At 44.1% G+C, this 23,797-nt stretch overlaps 1 protein-coding gene and 1 long non-coding RNA gene across 4 annotated transcripts in view; one reads left to right on the top strand and one right to left on the bottom strand.

Annotated features, from left to right (window-relative positions):
* TOPAZ1 (testis and ovary specific PAZ domain containing 1) overlaps positions 1–3,443 on the bottom strand; it is a 379,149-nt gene extending 375,706 nt beyond the window's left edge. For 2 of the 3 annotated variants that reach the window (XM_029589384.1, XM_029589385.1), the window contains exon 1: positions 1,943–3,443. In XM_029589384.1, coding sequence (XP_029445244.1) covers positions 1,943–2,789 — 847 coding nt within the window. In that variant the 5' untranslated portion in view covers positions 2,790–3,443. The remainder of the gene's footprint in view (positions 1–1,942) is intronic. The other variant, XM_029589387.1, reaches the window with a different exon arrangement.
* LOC115084472 lies at positions 3,317–23,552 on the top strand. The gene is made up of 3 exons (XR_003854571.1): positions 3,317–3,465; positions 21,882–21,963; positions 23,091–23,552. It is a non-coding gene; the product is annotated as an uncharacterized LOC115084472 (long non-coding RNA).
* Positions 23,553–23,797: the final 245 nt, after the last annotated feature.

The following is a 23,797-nucleotide window of genomic DNA, read 5'->3' as shown; positions in this document are numbered from 1 at the left end:
TGACCATGGGCAAATTACTGTATCCCTTCCTACCTCAGTTATCCACAAACTGTAAGCTCTTTTGAGCGACTTACTGTACCTTAACACTAATATAACACTCTAAGCTGCATTGAACAATAAAGGCACGTTAAATATATATAGATAGATATAAAACAAAGATCAGAGAATCTAACCTAGATGTAATTTTAAAATGAATTAATTGGATTTTCTTACAGAACTACTATAATTAAATAAAAATTAATCTAAAGATGTCTTGCTCAAATTCAACAGAAGTTGCTCTCATAAAGTTCATGCAGGCATTTATAAAACAAAATATTATTCCATCTGATTAAGTCTGAAATTCATTGTTGGTACCAACTAAGCTACAAAATATATAATTACAGTTCTTTGACCATCCCTGCAGTGCATACTGGGTCAAAATTAATTTATTAAAGATTCAGTGAAACTGAATTAAGGAGATAATTCAGATGAATTCATCAATGCAGGAAACCAAAATAATTAATCATTGCCATCTTTTCAGACATCATCTTGAGTTCATATGACTACTTTAAGGAAGACCCAACTAAGTAGAATGAGGGATTCATTCAATAGGTTGAAGTACTTTTTATTGCTAATCAAATGTCAATGTAAAATTGGGATTTGAAAGAAGTAACTGTCACCTAGCAGAGAGTACATGTTATAAATCTAACTCACCCTTAGTGAAATGCCAACTTCCAATTCTGTTCAATTGCAATCGAATGAAAAACCAACCAGTTATTACACAAGGTGATGTGCTTACTAACCAGGTTCTTTTCCCATAACTTGAGACTACTTAAAAGCAATAAAAAGATTGTGGACAACTCAGTATGTCATTCAACTATGACTGAAACCGATTATGCATCACCAAAAATGGAGCTTAACCCCAAGCGTTCTATTATTGTATAGTTTAACAAGAGAAAATCAATGGGGAAAACATCACCTCCTTTTAGGTAGCATGTTGTATTGACAAGAGTTTCATCATGTACTTCATAACACCTCCTGCAGCATTCTAGAATATTTAGTGCCCCCAAGCTCTGAAAAACAATGGGCCTGGATTGGAAAAAAAAAAAAGACTATTTCCTCACTCTGTGCCCATGGAAAAAAAAATCTTTATTAAGGCCCATTATCTACCAATATAAATAGTGTTAATGTACAAGCCAACTATAGGGCCTATTTATTAAAGCACAGAAAAAATGTGCATTGTTGATGCAGTGCATTCAAATCACTGCTCACTAAAGCAAGGGTTATCAACCCAGTCCTCAGGATGCACCTAGCCACTGAGGTTTTCAGGATGTTTACAATAAGCATGAAATAGATTTGCATGCACAGCCTCCAATATTTACAAATCTATTTCATGTATAATCATTGTACATATTCTGAAAACCTAACTGGCTAGGTGTCTCCTGGATTGAGAATCCTTCGCTAAAGGGCAGAAATCCTTTAGTTCGGTAGGTAGATCTCTGCCTCAGACAGCTTACAATTAGAGCACAGTGGGTAACTAGCCTTGATGGGGGCTTCTCCTCCCTGCACCCCAAGAATTTAGCAAGGGACTCTATACTCTAAGGACTTTCCCACCAATCTACTTCATGTGAATGCTCCATCTCTCCTATTCAGGCCAGGAGAGAGTCCCCATTCCCTCCTACCCAGCTCACTTTGCTGAGAAAATGCTGCTGGCTGACCCATTTTCCTTTTACCTGTGCACAAAGTCAGCTGATGCATTTTCTCAGCAGAAATATTTTCAGATGTTTTGATTACAATAATATATTTTCTCCCAAGAAAATACTGATTTTGAAGATCCAAAATTTTATAGCATACTCATGTGACAATTAGCCCTAATTTCAATGCATAATGATGATGGGCCAAATGTTAATATTCTAAATCAAACCTTTAAGATTATAATTAAACAACTTAAAATACATCTTACTTGAGCTTCTGAGCTTCATTGTGAGGTTAGAAGTTGTAGCCACTTTTCTTTCCTCTGTACCACATTCAGCATTCCTATTACCAAGATCATCTGACAAGAAAGTCTCTTTCTTCCTCGCATCCTGCTCCCTTTGCTGTGACCCACATCTGGTGGATTTAATTCTTTTTTCAGACTCCGAAACTATTACAGTCTTCTTTATTCTAACATGTAATGTGCGTGTTTGTTTCAAATGAGCTGAAGATTTTATTGCTCTGTCTTCTATTTTCTCACTCTCTGCTGTGATTTTCTCTTTATTCAACTGCTTCTTCGTATCTTTTTTTCTCCCTCTTCTCTTTACTGTCCCTTCCTCCTTTAACTGCTCTTCACCAGTCACCACGTTCTCCTTGAATTTATTTGTTTCTTTTTTCTCACCAACTGCATTTAACTTTGGAAGATTCAGTCCAGCAAAACCACTAGCACCACATGTACTCTCTTCTGCTTTATTCCCTTGTTTGCTTGACTCAGAAATTCTCACCCCTCGCCGTCCAGATTTGCTGTCTACAGATGTGGTACCTACTCTCACCATCTTTTTACATCCCAGACATTCAGAGTTATCAGCATTCTGTACAAACTTGCGTCTTTTCATGCCAAGCCCTCTCCCCTTCTTCTCTTTACTTCTTTCCTTTAATATGTCACATTCCGAAACAGGCAACATTGGAGTTACGCAAGAGCGTGAATACACTATTATATTTTTCACCTCGGTATTATCCTGTTCAGTGGTTTCTTGAGACCTATCGCCTGTAGACCCTTCATTTGAAGACACAAGATTTCTGTTCAATATTACTTTTCTAGACCTCAAATGAATCATTTGTGAGGTCACTTTAATTTTCGAAAACCAAATTTAAAGACGCATTCCCCTATTGTCTCAGCACAAAATATATACTCGTTTAGGAAAACAAAGCAAACTGTATATACACATACCTAAAATATAATTTGAGCCGTCCCCAATTCTTACTCTTTACTACTTCATTTATTATATGGAACCAAAGTTCACAACCCAGAAGCAACAAGCCTATAGTTTACAACCACACGCTAAAATAAAATCTCAAAGTTTCTTTCACGCTACAAAAATTTAACGTAATTTGCAGTTCTACCAGTTTATCACACTGACAGCCCAGCTAACTTGATCGAGATTTTCGTTTGTTTGGGGAGAGGGAAGGCGGGCTGCCCACAAAAAAAATTACACAATTTAATTTGAAGGTTTAGACTATATACACAGCTCCAAGGCGAGAAAACTAGAAAAACAAAATCACGCTACGAAACAAAAAAAGGGGCCTACAAAAACCGCCACCCCTGCGTAGCGAACATCACACGCTTCACGCCGCCTACAGCGCACCAACCCAAAACCCTGCCGCCCACCATCCAGCGCGTGCTCCCACTATAGCGCACGCGCAGCCCAAGTCGCTGAATAGGGGCCGGAAGTGACGTAAACCAGCGGAACGGCATGAATGGGACCCAGCGCTCTGATCTGATTGAGAAGTGTGGTGTGTAGAGTCAAAGTTGTGTTTTGTGGAAAGTAAAGATAATAAAAAATGACGCAGAATTAGTCTTAGAGTGACGCTCACCTAAAGTTCTCTTATTATACGAGGGCCCTGCAAATAAAATGCTGTACTTCTATCGTTGCTACGTTACCAACCCAGGAATTGTTGAATCCAAACTTTTATTTCGTTATTTGCATGTCTTTAGTGCCTTACTGTCTGAGACCCCGAAATAGACACGGATTGTTGTGTACGCGAAAAGTCTGACCTCAGTGTAATGGAAGTTGGCGGTTTTTGACATGCAACCAGGTGGTGTTCCTGCACTGCACCCCCTAGTACCTAAGGGTGAATATAAAGTACTGGGTAACAATACGACAGCTTAATGTGCTTCAGATATTTTTAAATGCTTGAAGAAGAAGTGGATGTAAGGAGGTCCATATTCAAAGGGGTTTGTGCAGGTTATTTTTTAGTTACCCAGGTAAACCCCAAAGATTACATTTCTGGGCCCTCTACTCAGATACATTTTATTTGGGTAAGTCGGAGGCATTCTGGGGTGAAGTTATTTGGCTAACTGATATTCAGATAAATTACTTGGCTAAGCCTGGACATGTCTGGGATGCTGGTTGTGTAGCCAGATAATTTTTATCTTAACCAGCTATATATCCTCCTGTTCGATGTAATTGCACTCTGTCTTGCTTGTTTAATGTTATAATGTAAACCGAATTGATATGTAACTTTTGCTACATGAATTTCGGTATATAAAAATGTTAAATAAATAAATAAATAAATAAATAAATAAATATATTCCTTATCCAAACTAGCCAGTTAAGTCAGGAAAAAAAAAATCCTTTAAGACTAGCAGGCCTAATCCCCCACCATCATCCCTGCAAAATCACTGAAAATGATTGGCATAGTACCCGAACCCCTCTCTTTACCTAAGCAATGGAAAATACCTTGCAGGTCATATTAGCCTACAGAGCCTCTGTACAACGCCAAAGTTGCAAAAAACATTCATCAGAAGTTTTGGACAGCAATGCTGGTTGCCACCAGGAGCAGTTGTGGAGCATGAGGATTCAGATTGGGGTTGTGGGTGGGGGAATAGGGGCTAGGAGGGGCTCCCGAGCCTTTATGGTTTTTGCATACGTGGGGTGGGGGCTGGGGAGGCTTCTTAGGCTAATATGGCCTGCAACGTTTTTTCATTTCTTTGTGTAGGGTGGGGGAGAGGGGGAGGCAGGAAGAACTGGGCACTATTCGAACATTTTTTGAGACTTTGCAGGGTGAAGGACCAGGCCTGGTTTGCAATAAGGATTAAAACATTTTTTTGCTACTTAATAGGTTCATTCATCAAAATGCGATATGCTGTTAGTGCACGCGTTACGGCGTTATAGCTTGCAATAACGGCCTATCGCAAAATGCATATGCAGTTAATTTTATATTCAAGTGGAAGGAGTTTGGGCGGAGTTCATGTAAGGCAGGGGTTGGTAGCTTGCTGCACGATAATGATCACATAATATCACGGGTTGTTAACGCAGCTAATAACTACAGCTTTTTTCTGGGCAGTACGGACTTATCGTGGGCGCTATTGCATTTCACAGTATTATCGCGGCACGTATCGCGTGAGATAAACACTGCAATCTATACAAACATACCTACCAAGCATTCCTGGACCAATCAAAACTGCTGTTTTTAGCAGGTCTAGTTTCCTGACTGCTTTTGGTGAGTGCCAATAGTAGCAGTACGTGCATTCTTCATGCCTGGCCAGCCTCGCCGCACACGACAAAATGTACATGAAGAACCAAAACAGGACCCAAGGCCACTACCAAGACATCCCAGGGAAGTACTAGCAGCGAATGGAGAGGCTGTGCAGCGAAGGGGTCTGGGTCCTAGCCAGCAACGTCCACATGCCCAGCCATGTGCAGGGAGATGAAGGGAGCGTATTTTTCCACCATGAATATCCTTGCTGGGCATGCCTGAGGATGTAACCACATCAGGTATCGTCTCAGCTCTCAGGCAATCCTGGAGTTATATGAATACCTCTGAGGGGATCTGGATCCTGTCACGGCAAGGTCCCGCACTGTCCCCGGCCTCACCAAACTGTTGGCCGTCCTCCATTTCACGGCATGTGGTTCCTTCCAAACCACTGTAGGAGTAACCTAGTAATGACGGCAGAAAAAGACCAAAATGGTTCATCCAGTCTGCCCAGCAAGCTTCACCAGGTATTAACTGCTGCTACATGCAGGTTACACCCATGTTTCTCTTAAGGGTCCAGACAAATGGGTTTTATTCATCCCTACCAGCAGATGGAGGTCATTGAGGAAAACCACCCGGCACCCTGGCAGGCTTCCCCTTGCTGCAAATCTGCCATCTCTTTTTTTTTTAAACAGAAACATTAAAACAACAGATGCAGAAACCGGTGCAAAACATTGTAAGTCACCTGCATACAATTTGTAGTTGACACTGAGACCAGAGAGCAGACAACATAAAGGAGTTAAATAAATATTGAAAAGAGCAGTGAACAGAGCAGAGCCCTGTGGCACTACAGTTGTAATTAGGTGGAAGTCTGAGGTGTTAGCAGTGATCTTTACCCACTGTGAATGACCACTCAGGTAAGAAGTGAACCAATCCAAAATTTTACCTCAGTGAAAGAAGAATCTGATGTTTGACCATGACAAAGGCGGAAAATATATCTAGTAAGGTCAGACATATTGCATATCCACATTGAAACCACATATAATATCAGTGTTCAATATCAATGATATTTCCGTGCTATAGTTCTTCCTAAAGCTGAACCATCAAAAATGGAATAATCATCATTAAAGTCAATCAGCTGTTACAAAACTACAGACTCAATGATCTTAACCTTACATGACAAAGATAAGATGGGACAGTAGTTAGCCATTATTGTTACGCACCCTGTCTGCGCACGGGCCTGCTCACCTCCCTGGTTCCCCGGCAGGTTCTGGGTCGGCCTCCCTAGCGGCAGCTGCGAGCTCATGCAGGCCTTCTTGTCCTGCGGCGGTGGTCGCCGGGCCTTCCACTATGCATCAGGCCTCACGTCGGAACTTGGCATCCTCGGTGGCATTGGCCATGCCCCTACGCACGCAGACCGCCCGTCCTTTTGTAGGGCCGGGGCAGGTCCTAGCTCCGCAGCGCATCCTGATTGATTCCCTGATATAAGGAAGTCCCTGCTTGTACTTCCTTGCCTTGGCAATTGGGTTAGTGTCTTGCTAGATTGTCACTGCATCTGAACCTTGTTCCAGTCTTGTTCCATGTCTCGTTCCAGGATTCTTCTGTTCCAGTCTTGTTCCTGCCTTGTTCCTGCATCCTAGTACTCCAGTGTCCTCCTGTTCCTGTTCGTCTGTTCATCTCCCCAGATAGTACCTCCGGACTGTCTTACTGGTACTGACCTCTGTCTGCTCCTCTACCTGCCTGCCTGCTGCCTGCCTTCTGACCTTAGCCTGTTCCTCGACCTACCTGCCTGCCTGCCTGCTGCCTGCTTTCTGACGTCAGCCTGTTCCTCGACTTCTTCTTGCGTTTCCTGACATCAAGCACCTCTCGGACCTGATAGGTGGGGTCATCCTTGGAGGAGGGAGGCTGTGGTTCAGGTGGCACTCTGGTTGGCCATCATAACACCAGTGGTTTTAAGAGGGACACATGGAAGGTGTTGTGGATTTTAAGTGATGAAGGGAATTGAAGCTGATAAGCCACGGAGCCGAAACGGTGGAGTATCGGAAATGGACCGATGAAACGAGGAGTAAGCCACATCGATGGTAGCTTCAGGCGAATGAACTGCATACTTAACCATACCTTCTGGCCAGGTCTAAGAGGTGGACTCGGTCTTCGATGACGACCCACAAATTTTTGGCTGTCTGGTTAGCCTTGAGCAAGGTTTGCTGAGTGAAGGTCCAAAGGCGATGCAACTCCTCAGCGGATAGCTGAGCCGCCGGTGAAGGGATGGTCATGGGAACAGGCAGAGGTGGAAGAGGTTGCTTGCCATATACCAGTTGGAAGGGCGAGGAACCGGTGGCGGCGGAAGGGTGTGAATTGAGGGCAAATTCCGCCCAAGGAAGCAGATCCGCCCAATCGTCCTGTCTGTTATTCACGTAAATTCGTAGAAATTGTTTGAGAGTCCGGTTAGTTCTCTCCGCCAGGCCGTTAGTTTGCGGATAAGCTGATGTGTTTGCCAGGTTGACATCAAACTTTCGACAGAGGGATTTCCAAAATTTGACGGTGAACTGAGGTCCCCGGTCAGACAGGATGACTTTGGGTAGACCGTGCAGCCTGAAGACGTGATGGATGAATACCTGGGCTAGTTGAGGTGCAGAAGGTAATCCCAGTAGTGCACAAAATGGGCCATTTTCGAGAAATGGTCCACGATGACCCAGATGGTGGTGTTGCCCTTAGACAGTGGTAAATCAACGATAAAGTCCGTTGAGATGTAGGTTCACGGTTCATTGGGGACAGGCAGAGGATGGAGCAGGCCCCGTGGTAACCCAGTGGGATTCTTGTGCCGGGCACACATATGGCAAGATTTCAACATAGGATCAAACATCCTTAGCCATCCCAGGCCACCAGTAAAACCGACGGAGGGCGACCAGAGTTCTGTGTTGTCCTGGATGTCCGGAGCTGCGAGAGTCGTGAGTCCAGGTCAAGACCGGACTTCAGAGGCGTGGCAGTACAAAGGTTTTCCCTGGTGGAATCGGCATAGTGGCAGACAGCATTACCCGGGAAGGGCCAATTATTATTATTATTTATTTCTTTTGTATACCGACATTCGATCGAGATATCACATCGGTTTCCAGATAACAGGTTGAATAGAGCCGGAACTGCCCTATTTTTACATTGTAACAAGATAACAGTTGATTAAACAATATAAGGAACATTGTAACATATGGATAAAATTAAAATTAAATATTAAATGTGGGTATATAGAAGTGGCATATAGCCTATATACAATATGTACAATATGACTTGGTTACGAGTAGGGTGGGGGACAGGGAAAAAGGGAGGATAGAGAGGGGGAGGAGGGGTTATGAGTTCGTGCAGGGTAGAAGTTATGCGGTAAGGCTTTCAAGAGCGTTTATTTTGGGATGTTGGGGTTCAGGAGGGAATGCTTTCAAGAACAGCCATGTTTTGAGCTGTTTTTTAAAGACTTGCGGTGAGGGTTCGTTTCTGAGCTGAGGGGGGAGGGAGTTCCACAGGGTAGGGCCAGCTATTGTAATGGCTCATTTGCGTGTTGTATTGAGGTGAGCATTTTTTAGAGTTGGGATGGAGAGGAGACCTGAGTTGGAGGATCTGAGATTTCTTTGTGTGATATATGGTTGGATGGTGTTGTTTAGCCAGACCATTCTGTTGTTGTTTATTTTTTTGTGAAGAAGGGTGAGGGTTTTATACTGGATTCTTTGTGTGATGGGCAGCCAGTGGAGGTCTTTGAGAGTAGGTGTGATGTGGGAGGATTTTCTGAGATTGGTGATAATTCTGGCAGCGGCGTTTTGTAGTATTTGGAGGGGCTTGATGTGGATTTCAGGAAGTCCAAGGAGGAGGGAGTTGCAGTAGTCGAGTTTTGAGAAAATAATTGATTGCAGTACTGTTCGGAAATCATGCGGTTGGAGGAGAGGTTTGAGTTTTTTAAGTGTTTGAAGTTTGAAAAATCCATCTTTGATTATATTGGAGATGTGTCGTTTAAAGTTGAGTTGGCTGTCGATGGTTACTCCTAGGTTTTTTGTGGATGGTGTGAGTGAGGTTCTTGATAAGTTTGGCATCCCAGTGTTGTTTGCGCTTCCTGGGTTGTTTGAGAGGGTGCTCTCGAGGGGGGAAGAGGGGAAGAATGATAAAGCTGGGGGGCTCTGGCATATCATTGGTGTCGAAGGCACTTATCCACATTAAATTTCATCTGCCATTTGGATGCCCAATTTTCCAGTCTCACAAGGTCTTCCTGCAATTTATCACAATCTGAACAATTTAGTGTCATCTGCAAATTTGATTATCTCACTCGTCGTATTTCTTTCCAGATCATTTATAAATATATTGAAAAGTAAGGGTCCCAATACAGATCCCTGAGGCACTCCACTGTCCACTGTCTTCCACTGAGAAAATTGTCCATTTAATCCTACTCTCTGTTTCCTGTCTTTTAGCCAGTTTGCAATCCACGAAAGGACATTGCCACCTATCCCATGACTTTTTACTTTTCCTAGAAGCCTCTCATGAGGAACTTTGTCAAACGCCAACTTTAATGTGTCCAGCATGGTTTGTGTTTGTTCACGAATCTCCTGGCCCACAATTCGAGATTGACTGACTATCAAAAGCATCAAATCCATAGAGCATTTATTGAGAATGAATGACCATTTCTCCAGAAAGTCAGGGTACTCTGTATATAATTTTGGTACTTTCTTTTGGTACTTACTTTTGGTACCAGCGCATTCCTCGTGGCCTCCGGATGGTCAAAGTACCAAAATTATATACAGAGTACCCTGACTTTCTGGAGAAATGGTCATTCATTCTCAATAAATGCTCTATGGATTTGATGCTTTTGATAGTCAGTCAATCTCGAATTGTGGGCCAGGAGATTCGTGAACAAACACAAACCATGCTGGACACATTAAAGTTGGAATCGGCATTGGACACATTTGACACGAGTCTACAAGAATTTAAAACAAACACCGAAAAATTTCGAGCTGAAATCAAAGTGATGAAGGTCAATAAGTTTCATCGCGACGAGGGAGATTACAAACAGGGCACGGTCTATCCATGGCTGAACCGAGACTACAAACCTAGACAGGTTACCTTTAACACCACGGAGAGTTCTTCGGGTAGTGATGAGGATCGACCATCGGGGGACTACCCACGTCCTGCACAAAACAGGGGTCAGAATACGCGAGGCAAAAGACGGGGATACAGAGGTCAACAAAACACCGATTGGAACCGCCCAAAAACCAGGTCTCAATACACAGGGAACAAATACCCGCCCCAGGGGGGGCAGAGAGACTGGACATAGAATCTGCGGTCATTAATTTATCCAAACATCTTTTGACACCATTGCAACAAAAAGTTTTGGATAAGGGACTAAACTTTGTAGTATCACAAAGACATGACCCTTTTAATTTTAGATGTGATTTTCAAAAATTTATTCGACACCTACAGCGAACTGTATTCCTGTCCCAGCAGCCCTTTGAACCACCACCAACACAAGAATCTCTGGTGAAACTAAAATCTAGATGGAGTCCACCTCCACCGGGGGATCCCATAGTTAACACCTTTAAAGAATTGGTTTTACACGACGTTGAAATCTTGGAAAATACAAAAAAACATATTTTTTATAATATGACCAAACAAGAATCCGAGGCTTTACATCAGCTCCAAGAAAATGATGAGCTGGTTATAAAGCCTGCGGACAAAGGAGGTGCCGTTGTTATAATGGAAAAATCTGCATATCTTAAAGAAGTCAACCGACAACTTTCCAACACAGACTTCTACCAACGTCTGGAAAAAGACCCTACACAGGAGATTCTCTCTGAAATTAAAGAGATTGTAGAGAGGGGCTTTGATGGTGGGTATCTAACAAGTTCAGAACGTCGTTTTCTAATCAATGAGAACCCCAGGATACCCGTTCTATACATACTACCTAAAATCCATAAAACACTCTGTAACCCTCCGGGACGTCCAATCGTCTCAGCGAATGAATCAGTGTTGGAACCGATCTCAATTTTCTTGGACAAAATTTTACAACCTTGTGTGTCAAAATCTACTTCATATGTGAAAGATAGCACAAGCATGTTACAATATCTTGACACTGTACGCTTACCACAAGATTGCTGGTTAGTTACGTTTGACATCGAGTCTCTCTATACAGTTATTCCCCAGGATCAGGCACTGGTTGCAGTCTCAGAAGCATTAAAAGCACAGTCACATCCAAAGAGGATTCCAATCATTTACATTATCGAACTTCTTGAATTTACGTTAAGTAAGAATTATTTCATGTTTGATGGGGATTTTTACCTACAAATTCGAGGAACTGCCATGGGAGCCGCCATGGCTCCGGATGTGGCAAACATTTTTGTGGCCAGGTTTGAGACCCTGCATATAGAAAACTGCCAATGGAGATCTCAATTGAAATGTTGGAAACGTTACATTGATGACGTCTTTGTCATATGGGAAGGATCCCTATCAACGTTACAAGAGTTCCATTCATGGTTGAACAGTCTTGATCCCTGTTTAAAATTCACTATGGAGCATCATCAAAACCAAATCTCCTATCTAGACATTTTGATTAAGAAAAAGGATGCCGTTCTGGTCACCAGTATATTCCGTAAGCCAAATGATCGCAACAATCTTTTGAGATACGACAGTTTCCACCCTACCAGCTTTAAATCCAATCTTCCTGTGGGCCAGTTCCTCAGATTGAGAAGATTATGTGCAGATCAAGAGGACTTTAAAACTCAAGCAAAAGACATGGCTAACCGCTTTTTACAACGCGGCTATCCGACACACTGCGTCAAAAAAGCTTACCGGCGAGCGCTTATTCGAACAGAGACTATTTGTTTTTGCCAAAAAATCCTGAGCCAGGATCGAACCCGCACACTGTGGTGCTGAAACATACCCTTCTGTCGGCCCCAATCAGCAGAGCTATGAGGGAACACTGGAAGATCATTCAACGAATTCATCCTTTATTGAATCAACCTTTGAGGATTGCGTATTCCCGTGGTAAAAACATTCGGGACCATGTTGTACGCTCAAATTGTTCTAAGCCTATACAGAACAAGGAACCTGTTCAAACATGTGACAAATGCAAATTCTGCCCTCTAAGGTCCCCTCAGACCCAAATTGTCACGGCATTGGGGAAAACCGTTCCACTACCTGATTTCTCTTGTCACTCAACCCATGCAGTCTATGCCATCTTTTGTCCGTGCCCATTAACTTATGTAGGCATGACAAAAAGAAAGGTTAAGATTCGTCTTACTGAACACAAATGCTGCATCAATACCAATCGAGTTGAGGAACCCCTAGTTGCTCACTTCAAAGAATTTAAACATGAGTTTGATGATATTAAATGGACCGTGTTAGAAATCATTAATCAGCATTGGAGGGGTGGAAATCGTGTACAGACTTGAGACAATGCGAACAGAAGTGGATTTTTCAATTAAAATCAGTGACTCCTGGTGGCTTGAACAAAGATATCGAATGGTTTCACTTCTGGTGATTGCGCGCCATAATCAAGAATCATCTGACTGTCAGGTGGATACCAGACGCTATTGTATTTAAATTTAGACCGACCCAAGCCGCTCTACCGCTAAGAACTTTGAGCGGAGAGACGGCGTTGGGTTCGGTAAGTTTATCTGCTTTTCCCTCTGCTAGTATACATCGTTAAAACATTTTGTTACAAAAATTAATATCGCTGAATTTGACTTAGGCTTCTAATGTTTTTTAGAAAAATTTGATGGACCTTTTACACCACTGAAGTTCTTTTTGCAAGAATTCTACTAATGCTCAAAGATCTGTTTATATCCCCCGTTGAAACAAGGGGAGCGCTGGATCAGGAGAATCTGAATATACGTCTCTGAAGCAGCTACTTTGGCGAAACGCGCGCGTCGGACGAGTATCTCCGACAGCTATGGAAAAATGACCCTGACAACGGATGAATAAGGGAAGTTTTTCATCTTTTTTAAAAAAATTTATTATTTAAAAAAATTTATAAAAATTGAGTCGAGCTATATGGACCAATTGATTAAAAGTGACCCGTATGAAGTGCATGAAATGCAAGTCTGACTTGTGAGCACTGGGTGGTATGATGGTCCTTATATTCCTAAAGTAATATTTTGACATGTACAGCGTGAAAGTTTTCTCTAATACTTTAAAAACACCACGTATTTCTATTTAGTTCATTGCCCTCGTGGGGTTATTCATTAAGAGATTTTTTGGAATTTGGTAAATGAAATCTACCATTATTATTGCACTGCCAAATTGGTTAGCTTTCTTGATCTCTTTTAGCATTTCATCATCTGTTTGATCATTTTGGCCAGGTGAATGGTAGTATACTCCTATCACTATACTCTTACCCAACACACATGGGATTTCTACCCATATAGATTCTATTGAGCATTTAGCCTCTTGTATGATTTTTATCCTGTTGGACTCTGTACCCTCCCAGACATAAAGTGCTACACCTCCACCAAGTTGATCCTCCCTATCATTGTGATGTAATTTGTACCCTGATATAGCACTGTCCCATTGGTTATCCTCTTTCCACCAAGTCTCTGAGATGCCAATTGTGTCTTTCTCATCATTCAGTGCAATCCATTCTAACTCTCCCATCTTCTTAGAATTCTGGCATTGGCATACAGATATTTCAAACTATGCTTTTTGTTTGTATTAACAACCTGCTTTTCACTTGATATGGATAATTTGAAATTCTTTAGCTCAGGTGACTCTTTACCTATAGGCACATTGACTACTTTTGCTTTTATTGGAACCTCTCTGTTGGGATGCCCTAACTCTCCAGTTTCATTAGTATCCTTCAAAGATACATTCCTCCGAACCATGCACTGCTGAGTGACTGTCAGCTTTCCCCCTTGTTCCAGTTTAAAAGCTGCTCTATCTCCTTTTTGAAAGTTAGCGCCAGAAGCCTGGTTCCACTCTGGTTAAGGTGGAGTCCTTCCTTTCAGAAAAGTCTCCCCCTTCCCCAAAAGGTTGTCTAGTTCCTTACAAAACTGAATCCCTCTTCCCTGTACCATTATCTCATCCACACATTGAGACTCCTGAGCTCTGCCTGCCTCTAGGGACCTGCATGTGGAAGAGGGAGCATTTCAGAGAATGCTACCCTGGGGGTTCTGGATTTCAGCTTCCTACCTAAAATCCTAAATTTGGCTTCCAGAACCCACCTCCCACATTTTCCTTTGTCGTTGGTGCCCACATGTACCACGACAGCTGGCTCCTCCCCAGCACTGTCTATAATCCTATCTAGGTGATGCGTGAGGTCTGCCACCTTCGCACCAGGCAGGCAAGTTTCCAGGTGCTCACGTCCACCAGCCACCCAGCTATCTACATTTCTAATAATCAAATCACCAACTATGATGGCTGACCTAATCCTTTCTTCCTGGGCAGTAGCCCAGGGAGACTTGTCCTCAGAGCGAGAGGACAACGCATCAACTGGAGAGCAGGTCCTTGCTACAGGATCACTTCCTGCTACATCAGGGTGATGGTCTCCAACCGGGAGACCTTTCTGATCCAAAGCAACATCGGGGCTGCCAGACTGGATTTGGGACTTAGCTACTATGTCCCTGAAGGTCTCATCAATGTACCTCTGTCTGCCTCAGCTCCTCCAGAGATCTGATTTATTCTCTGAGAGCCAAAAGCTCTTTGCACTGGGTGCACACATACAATCTCTCACCGGGGGGAGGGGGGGGGTGTAAAAATCCTTCTCCTACTAATTTACAGAAGAGATTTTTATGCCTGATACACTTTTGGGGTGAAAGGGCTCTCACCAGAGAGCCCACTCTAAACCCTAGGGGAGCAAGCACCAGTGATGAATCCTGCTGCGAGAGACAGTGAGGGCCGAAGATTTATCTAGTTTAAACTTTAGAAGTAATTTTTGGATCTGAACAGTGTGGGGAGGTTTTTGGATCCCCCTTCCCCATTAGGATTGCAGTGCTGAGGTTGTCTGATCCCACTTGACTGGCCTCCAGACCAGCCCCCGGACCCGAACATGGCGCGCGGCAGCCGGCACGCACAAAGTTACGCCTGCTTCAAGCAGGCGTAACTTCTGCGACAGAGGTAGGGGGGTTTTAGATAGGGCCGGGGAGGTGGGTTAGGTAGGGGAAGGGAAGGTGGGGGGAGGCGGAAGGAAAGTTCCCTCCGAGGCCACTCCGATTTCAGAGCGGCCTCGGAGGGAATGGGCAGCGTGCGCAGGGCTCGGCACGCACAAGTTGCACAAATGTGCACCCCCTTGCGCGCGCCGACCCCAGATTTTATAAGATACGCGCGGCTACATGCGTATCTTATAAAATCCAGCGTATTGTTTCTTAAAATTTACCCCTATGTTTTTTATTCAACAATTTTTCTTATTTATCTTTTTTCTTTTTTAATTATATTCCATAAAAAGAACAGAGTTTTGCCAGATATATGCAATTCAGCTCAATTTCGTGAGTACTTAATTTTTACCATCAATAGTGGATTTGTTGAAATTGCACTATATTGGATTTTTAAGTTGTAATTAATGTTTTTCAGAAGTGACTTGAATGGAACAATACTGAAATGATAATGTGCCCTGATGCAGACATTGCGAAAGATTGCCACAGTCAGCGTCTGTTGGAATGAAAACGGAGGCAGAGACTAAGCAACTTGAAAAGAACTGGTCATATAAAGATAAGTGTATTGACCAGATGCTGGTGTAAAGAAATAGCCTAACCGTTTTCTAGTTGCATACAAATTGATAAGCTCTGCTGAATGTATTGATGGTAAAAATTAGGTACTCATGAAATTGAGTTGAACTGCATATATCAGGCAAATATCTGCTCTTCATTTTCAGAGATATCCAGGCTGATCACATGGCTGGATCTCCTCCTCAGAGACTTTGCACAGAGAGTTTCTTAGCAGAGGAGTGAGAGAGTTTATTTCCTTGCCTTTTGTCACAAATTCAGTATCTCATCTTAACTGCTTCGGTCTTTCGGCCAAAGTCACACATAAATCCTTGCTGGCAGGTACTAGGTTAGAAAAAACTGGTGGACCTTGGTCTTTCTATTAGAGACTAAAACCAGGGTTGCTTTCTCTTTAGTAGCAAGTAAACCATTTGGGGAAGATCCCCAGGAAAGAGAGACCTTCTACACTGCAGTGTTCATCTATTTAGTTTGTCATTGTTAGGGTTTCGGGTGGTAGCCAGGTGAGATGAACACCACCTTCAAGAGTGGCACAGGACATAAGGACTAGAGCAAGTGTGGATGGTCTGGGGAGGCTGGGGTAGAGTCTTTGGAGCAAGGTGCAGGCTGAGCTGAGTCTCCGGAGCAAGGTGCATGGAGGTAAGGGTGAACTTCAGGAACAATGGAACAGAGTGGGTATGTGTGGAAGTGGGTACGGGTAAACATGGAGCTAGAGCACTGGATCTGGGTGCAGCTATGGGTGTAATCAGAACATAGACTGCAGGTAAGCGTGGTACTGGATGCGGGTAAGCATGAAATTGGAGAAGGGGAACTGGAACAAGGAAGACAGACTATGACAAGACAGGACAAACCAGGACAAGGACTACACTGAACATGAAACACAGAATGCCCAAAGGCGGCAAGGCAAGAGAAGCCGCAAGGGAAAGTAGGGGCAAGCAGACAGAGCAAGAAGGTTAGCTTCAAGGGGGAGACTAAGAAGATTCAGGATGGGTAAGGGGACAAGAAGGCTAGGATAGGCCAGAAGGCAAGGAGGGAACCAGAGGAGCCAGAGGCCATAGAACAAGGCAAGCAAAGAACCAGGAGGCCTACAGGCCACAGAGCAAGGCAAGCAGGGAACCAGAAGGCCTGTAGGCATACAAAGTGAGGCAAGGAACGGATGGCTAGAGCAGAGAGCCCAAAGGAACTCAATGCTGAAGAACAGATGCATGGGCTAGGCATGGAGTCTGGGTATAGGATAGGTAGGCAAGGAAGGCTCGTGGAGGACCTCTGGTGGTGAGGAGGTTGCACAACAGCCAAAATCGTAACAGTCATCTAGCCCAGTGGTTCTCAACCTTTTTTCTGTCGTGACACAACTTACAGATGGTTCTCACATGCGTGACACACTCAACATGTGACCATCATAGGGCTAAATGTAAAAGTGCAGTTTGCATCTACTGGAACCCCTCGACCCACAATTATGGATGTAAAGCAGAATTATGACATTCTCCGTACAACTCACCTTACAAAAAATATATTCTGGTTCTAGTGTCATCTCAGTAACAGTAACACAAACGCCAACTACCAAGTTCTATAGCCCTACTTATGAAAAGACAACAGTTTATCACTAATGCATGTCCTCTTGAGAAAATACAACAAATAAGACTGATACAGTAAAATACCTCACCTCGGTCACATACACAGAACCGACCTAACATACTCCCAGGATCTGCAGTAATGCACATAAACTAATCCGCACACAGTTACACTTGTATTATGGAATGCACTCAAACAGTAACAACCCTACCTATGAAAAGGCAACACTACAAATATTAAAATCAGGCCCTACACACCAATACACCTCCTATTAGGAACACAGAACTAGCCAAGCAGCTATAGATCCCAACACAGAAATAATTGTATAACTATACTAATAAGCAGAATAAATGTTTCACAACAACTGTGAACAGAATAATATCCAACAATTAAAAACTCATCAAAATTATTTAAAATTCTCCAAACACCAATAAAATATTTCAAAACAGCAGACACATCACATAATATTCAGTAATTAAAATGGCAGTCAATCAAGAAAAATAAACTTAAAAAGCCACCTTTTCTAACCCCCTCCAGCAGCTCTCCTACTCCTCTTCCATACAGGCCAGTAGCACACACCAGAAGCAGTAGTGGCTGAAGTGTGTACTCATGGTCCTCTTCCTTAGTATCTACGACCAGTCTCTCTGTTTCTCACACACACACATACCAGTTACACCCCCATGACCAGTTTCTGTCTTTCACACACCAGTCATCTCCCGACCAGTCTCTCTCTTACATACACACCAGTCACCTCAATCAGTGTCTCTCTCTCATGCACACACACACACACACACACACAGGCTTCCCACTCCCTTGTTCTATCTTACATACACAGGCGTCTCACTCCCATGCTGTGTCTCACATACACCCATGTTTCTCACTCCTGTGCTAGCTCTCTCCACATGCACAGGCTTCTCATTCCCATAATCACTTTCTCTCTCACACACACACACTCCAGTCATCTCCCTGACCAGTAACTTCCATTGTCTCTCCTATATACACACACATCACACACTTTTACATAGATTATCTTAATCAAATGCTCTCACTTACACACAGGCTCTCAGTCACAGTTACACATGCACACTCTCAATCACACATACATTCTCTCACTTACAGACAGGCTGTCTCTCTCATTTCCTGCACCCCCCCCCCCCCCCCCCCCCCCCCCCCCCCCCCCCCCCCCCCCGAGCACAAATGGTAGCTGCAGCAGCCTCTTCCTCTAGCCCCCGCAGGCCAAGAAAGAAGAATCCCATCGGCCACGGGAGGCTAATTCTGCTGTCTCCTGTGCAGATTTCTGGCTGCTTCTGATTTTGCTTCGGGCCCACGTTACTGCTCGGGGCTGCTGCTGCCGATGCTACTTTTTCGTGCAGCATGGCTCTTTCTTCTACCCGCGCACCCCACTGCACATCACTTCCTGTTCCGGGTCAGGGTGGGGGCAGGTGCGGGAAGAAGAAAAGGCCCAGCTGCAGTTGCCAGCCTCCACTAACACTGCTGCCGTTCCCATCCAGGCTTGAACATGCTGATAGCCCGGGCGGCAACGGCAGCAGCGGAAGATAGACTGCCTCTCGCTCGGTGAAGGAAAAGGGGAGAAGAGCAGCGGGAGACCGGCAGCACGCGACATAGCTGCCGCTGCTTGGTGACACACCAGTTGAGAAGCGCAGCTCTAACTAGCTCCACCATCAAGAGGGATTTCTTCATTTTCTTGATTGGTTTTTTTTTCCACACTATTTTGTGTTTAGGACAGGGTGCACCCTTTACAAACTGGTAACATTGGGGCTGATCTCTTCCCCCCACACCCTTTTTGAGTGCTCAGGAGTAAAGACAATTTTTAATAGCTATGTACTTCACTGCTTTTCCCCCAAACCTTTCTATTAGTGTTCCTTTCTTTTTTACTATCCATACGAGTATGTTGGTTGTCCTGGCTAACAGGTCATACCCAGGGTTATTTTTGCATCGCTTTATTTAAAATAAAAAAAACTTCACGTTTATATTATTCTTCACTGTTGTACTTTTCCCCATTTAATATTCTGATTGGATTTACTGCCTATTTACATAAGAATAGTAAAAGGATTAATTACTGTTTTATTCTGATGTGATGATTTTATCTGGTCTGTGGTGCCACAAGTGAGAGGTTGTTTGGGAAGGTCACAGAACTGATGTATCGAGGTGACTGGGACTTTGTCTCATTAGTCTATGAACCTGAGATAAATCATGTTAGTGAATATAATTTCTCATGTGGTACTCCCCATCCTAAGCATAGGGGCAATTCATAGTCCGGACCAAGGGAGGTGGCCACACGAGAATAAATCTTTTGAAATAAATAAACAAACAATGTTTATACCTCAGTCCAAGGCTAACAGCATTTTTCATTTTTTTTAGTATAGGTTTAGTAGTGTCCTGTTCTCTGTTTCTCCTGATTTTTTTTCTAGTTCTCAAGAAACCTCTTATTTAATCTCTTACACACACTTGGGCTTCCACCTACACACCCAAAATGGAATCCCAGTTCCTCAAAACACTTGGAGGTAAGTTGTACCAGTTTTACACTCACCCAGTTTCTCTCACATTCACTTGCCTGAATTCTAGTAGATAGAAAGTGGCTTTCTCACACCTGGTCTTTCTGCCTCTTGTCTCCCATTTTTCATTGATTCTTCTGCTCAAGGGATCTTGGGCAGCCTGCTACTCTCTCTCCTCTGTTTCTCTCTGATTCCCTCTCCACTCAGCATGCACGCTTCCCACCTCAGCCTCTCCAGACCCTCTCCACAAGGCTCTCTCTCCGGCATCTCACTCTCCTCAGCACAAGCTATGTGGGGGGTTTTTTTCGTGTTTGTGCTGCTGGTACACATAGACATCTCTCCCCTAATTGGACAGGAACCACTTTCCCAACTTCTGTTCTACTATAGGGTCCATTTGGTCAACACACCAGCTCCAGAGTTCCCTCTAGGGTAGCCAGTGCTCCTCTTCCAGTGCTCTTCTAGCCTTCCCTCAGTAACTAGAGTCAATTCAGGGCTCCTGCTGCTTTTTCTCCTCCTGCTGGCATCTGACGGGAGGTGTCAGATGCACTCCCACCTGCTGTTAGCACAACCTCCACTCTGCTTCCCTCCTGCCCTTCCCCTCCAGCAGGTCGATACAGCAAGGCCGTGTTAGAAAGAGTGCGGCAGTGCCGGGCGCACCCTCGTTCCCCGCACGCACAGTCCTGCTCACATACCGCTCGATACTCTATTCAAATTGCTTGCAAATGGATGCCGCGTCTGCGAAGCATTAGGCGAAGGGTTAGGCCCTCGCAACCCATTTTACTGTATAGGCGCTTAATACAGTGCCTATACAGTACCCTGGGTGCGCAGGTACCAGGAAATGGATGGATCCCCCCCCTCCCGGGAGCCGGCGGGCGCGCGTTTATCCAGGCGGCGGCGGTGGGAGCCGGCGGGCGCGCATTTATCCAGGTGGCGGCGGTGGGAGCGCGTTCATCCGGCGGGCTGTCATCGAGGCGGGAGCCGGCAGGCGGGTGATTGTCAGCCCTCTTCCCTCCTCCTGAAGCAGTGTAAAGCGGCGAAGTGGCGAAGCGACTTACTTTTTGCAGCGCCCTCCGGACATCGGACGACCTCTCCTGCCTCCAGCTGCTCGCGAAGATGGATGCCTGCACGGCCGCTGAAGACGTGACGTCACACCGTTTGGCGTCACGGCATGTGATGTCACGTCTTCAGCGGCCGTGCAGGCATCCATCTTCGCGAGCAGCTGGAGGCAGGAGAGGTCGTTCAATGTCCGGAGGGGGCTGCCAAAAGTAAGTTGCTTCGCCGCTTTACACTGCCAGTCCCTTCTTCCCTCCTCCCGGAGCAAGGCTGCTTTTTGCACCCTGCTTCGGGAGGAGGGGAGAGGGGACTGGCACGGGGGAAGCCACGATGTCTGGAGGGGGGCTGCAAAAGTAAGTCGCCGAGCGTAGGATTGCCCGTCCTCTCCCCTCTCTCTCTTGCAACTTTTTTTTTCGCTTTTTTTTTGCTTCGGGAGGAGGGGGAGAGGACTGGGGCTGCCCCGGAGACAGCATCCATGGACGCGGCTAGGGCAGGTGAACGGGGGCTGGGGGAAAGCTTGCCGCCTACCCTTACCCCTGCCTTTAACGCAGGGGTAAGGGTAGGCGGTAAGTTAGCAGGTTAAACGCGTGGCAAAACGGCAGGTTAAAATAGCGATAGTCGGGGCGCGGGTTACTGGATGCTAGGGAATAGCTAATTCGCTCATTTACATGCAATATACATGCCGCGTGCGGAAGGGGTTGCCTGGGGATTTTAGGACGCGGTAGGAGTAGGTTAAAGGGGATAGTGTATCGCAGGAAGGGCTAACGCGGCCGGAAAGTGAGTAGAATGCGAGTTAGGAGTGGGGTAAACGCAGCCGCACTTGACAGTATTGAGCTGCAAGTTCAGTATTCTACATTGGGCCAGCAGCATGGCGCTGACAGTCTGCACCTCACTTTCTCTTCCTTCCTCACAGCTCTCATGACAGCGGATTGAGCCACATGATAAAAAACCCCCATCAAGCTGCCATTAACAACCCTTGGCCTCCAAAGAGTGAGGTAAGTGACAACTACCCCTGCATACAACATCTAGATTTTCTAATAGACATTTTTATTTTCATGATTTCTCATGAATGTATACATCTTTCTGATTTTCCAATGGAAAAATTGCTCCAGATGTATCATGGAAAGTGCCCCAGTATTTTCAATGTGGAACACTATGTTCAAAATTTGATCAAATTTTCTTTGCACTGGACTAAACCTGTGATAAATCCTCCCCTTTAGTCTTCATTGCTGCTGAAGTACAGCTTGAATAACTAGAAATGGCTATTTTTGCTATGTTTCAGTGCAAAATAGAACCAAATAGGATCCTATCCATGCTTGAGATTTGCAAATTGGACTACCAGCCATCTGCCCATCATGAATTGTTCTTGGATCAGCATCTTCTGAAAGCCCTGGATCAGATTTTTTAAAACTCCAAAACTGCCATTTTTAAGGCCCCCGAGAATGAATAGGCTGTTGACCTGAGTATTAAATCGTTTTGCTGGGTCAGTTGGAAAGTTTATCATTGTACAGTTTACATGACAGCTTATTGTATCATTCATGGGAAAAAGAAAAAGAAAAATCAATAGAAACCACGATGACGAGACTTTTTTTTTTTTTTATTCTCTGGAGTTATGCAGGGAACTAGAAAGCGGTCCTGGAATCATTTGTTAATCAAATAGGAAAGTCAGGAGTCTGAATGGAGTCTGTGCGCAGACTGAGTGGTGCTTTAGTAAAGAATAAAAGATTTTAAAAGGCATAGGAAGCCTGTTTTAGAGAGCAGGGGCAAAACACCACAACACAGAAATCCTGGGGAATGGAAAGAAAGGGAGTCTTTGCCTATTGTTTTGCAAATTCTCATTTACCAAGTTTCTCCACAGAAGCAGAAAATCATTAAAAATGGCTCTGGCAACTACAATGAATACAAACTAAAATTGGAAGTGCTCTTATTTACTTTGGAGATCACTTAGAATGATTTAGTATCCCTTTTTTTGTGTGGTAGATTTCTTTCTGCCCTTGAGCTTCCATCTCATTTGGACTCTGGCCTAATTGGGCTCTGGTGCCATGAGCCTTCATTTTACAGCTGGGTTGAAATTTTCCCCTCTCTGTCACCCCCCCCCCCCCCCTTTTTTTTTCCCATCTAGCTCAGTCGTGGGTGGCAGCAACAGTTCTCTGGCTGAGGTTCATGGACCACAGTTCTCTCCGCAACATGGATTGTAAGTGCGGCCTGGAGCAGTTCCAGGACCAGTTTTTTCCTGCGCCTGGGGCAGATATTCAGAATTTACACCCCCATTGCCCCTGCTGTTTTCCTTTGAGCTTGCTTTTAGTTGTGGACAACGTGGTTTATCATGCATTACGCACAACACAGTAAGTCTACAATAATACCAAGATTACTAATATAATGTCATAGTAATGTGTAAATATTGTAAGAGAAAAAGATTTACTCCGGCAAAGAGGAAAAACAGCAATCTTTATTTGTTTCGAAAAATGTGACAATTACAAAACTCAGTATCACAGGAACAGAGCCAAAATAATCTACTGACTTAATCATATTACACAAATAATTGTGGACACAATTGTGAATCCAATTTGATATCAAAGAAACAATAAATCAAACACTCATATATGTAGCAACATTTGAATGCAATTGTTGGCCCATGTTTTTTCAACTATAGAGATGTAATGCAGTGTCCCAAATTAATTCTATGTATACGAAAAAAATGTCAATGAAGTTCTTTTCTTAAAAGTATTTATCATAAAAAGTTAATTCTGGATAGAACAACATAAATATGACAACGCTTTTCTTGAGTTAAAATCCCGACACTTTTTTGAGTGACAAGGCAGTGACTAG

Source organism: Rhinatrema bivittatum, chromosome 2 (assembly GCF_901001135.1).
Source record: "Rhinatrema bivittatum chromosome 2, aRhiBiv1.1, whole genome shotgun sequence".
Classification (NCBI taxonomy): domain Eukaryota; kingdom Metazoa; phylum Chordata; class Amphibia; order Gymnophiona; family Rhinatrematidae; genus Rhinatrema; species Rhinatrema bivittatum.
Note: the sequence above shows the minus strand (reverse complement) of the source record. Positions and strands in the feature narration are given on the sequence as shown.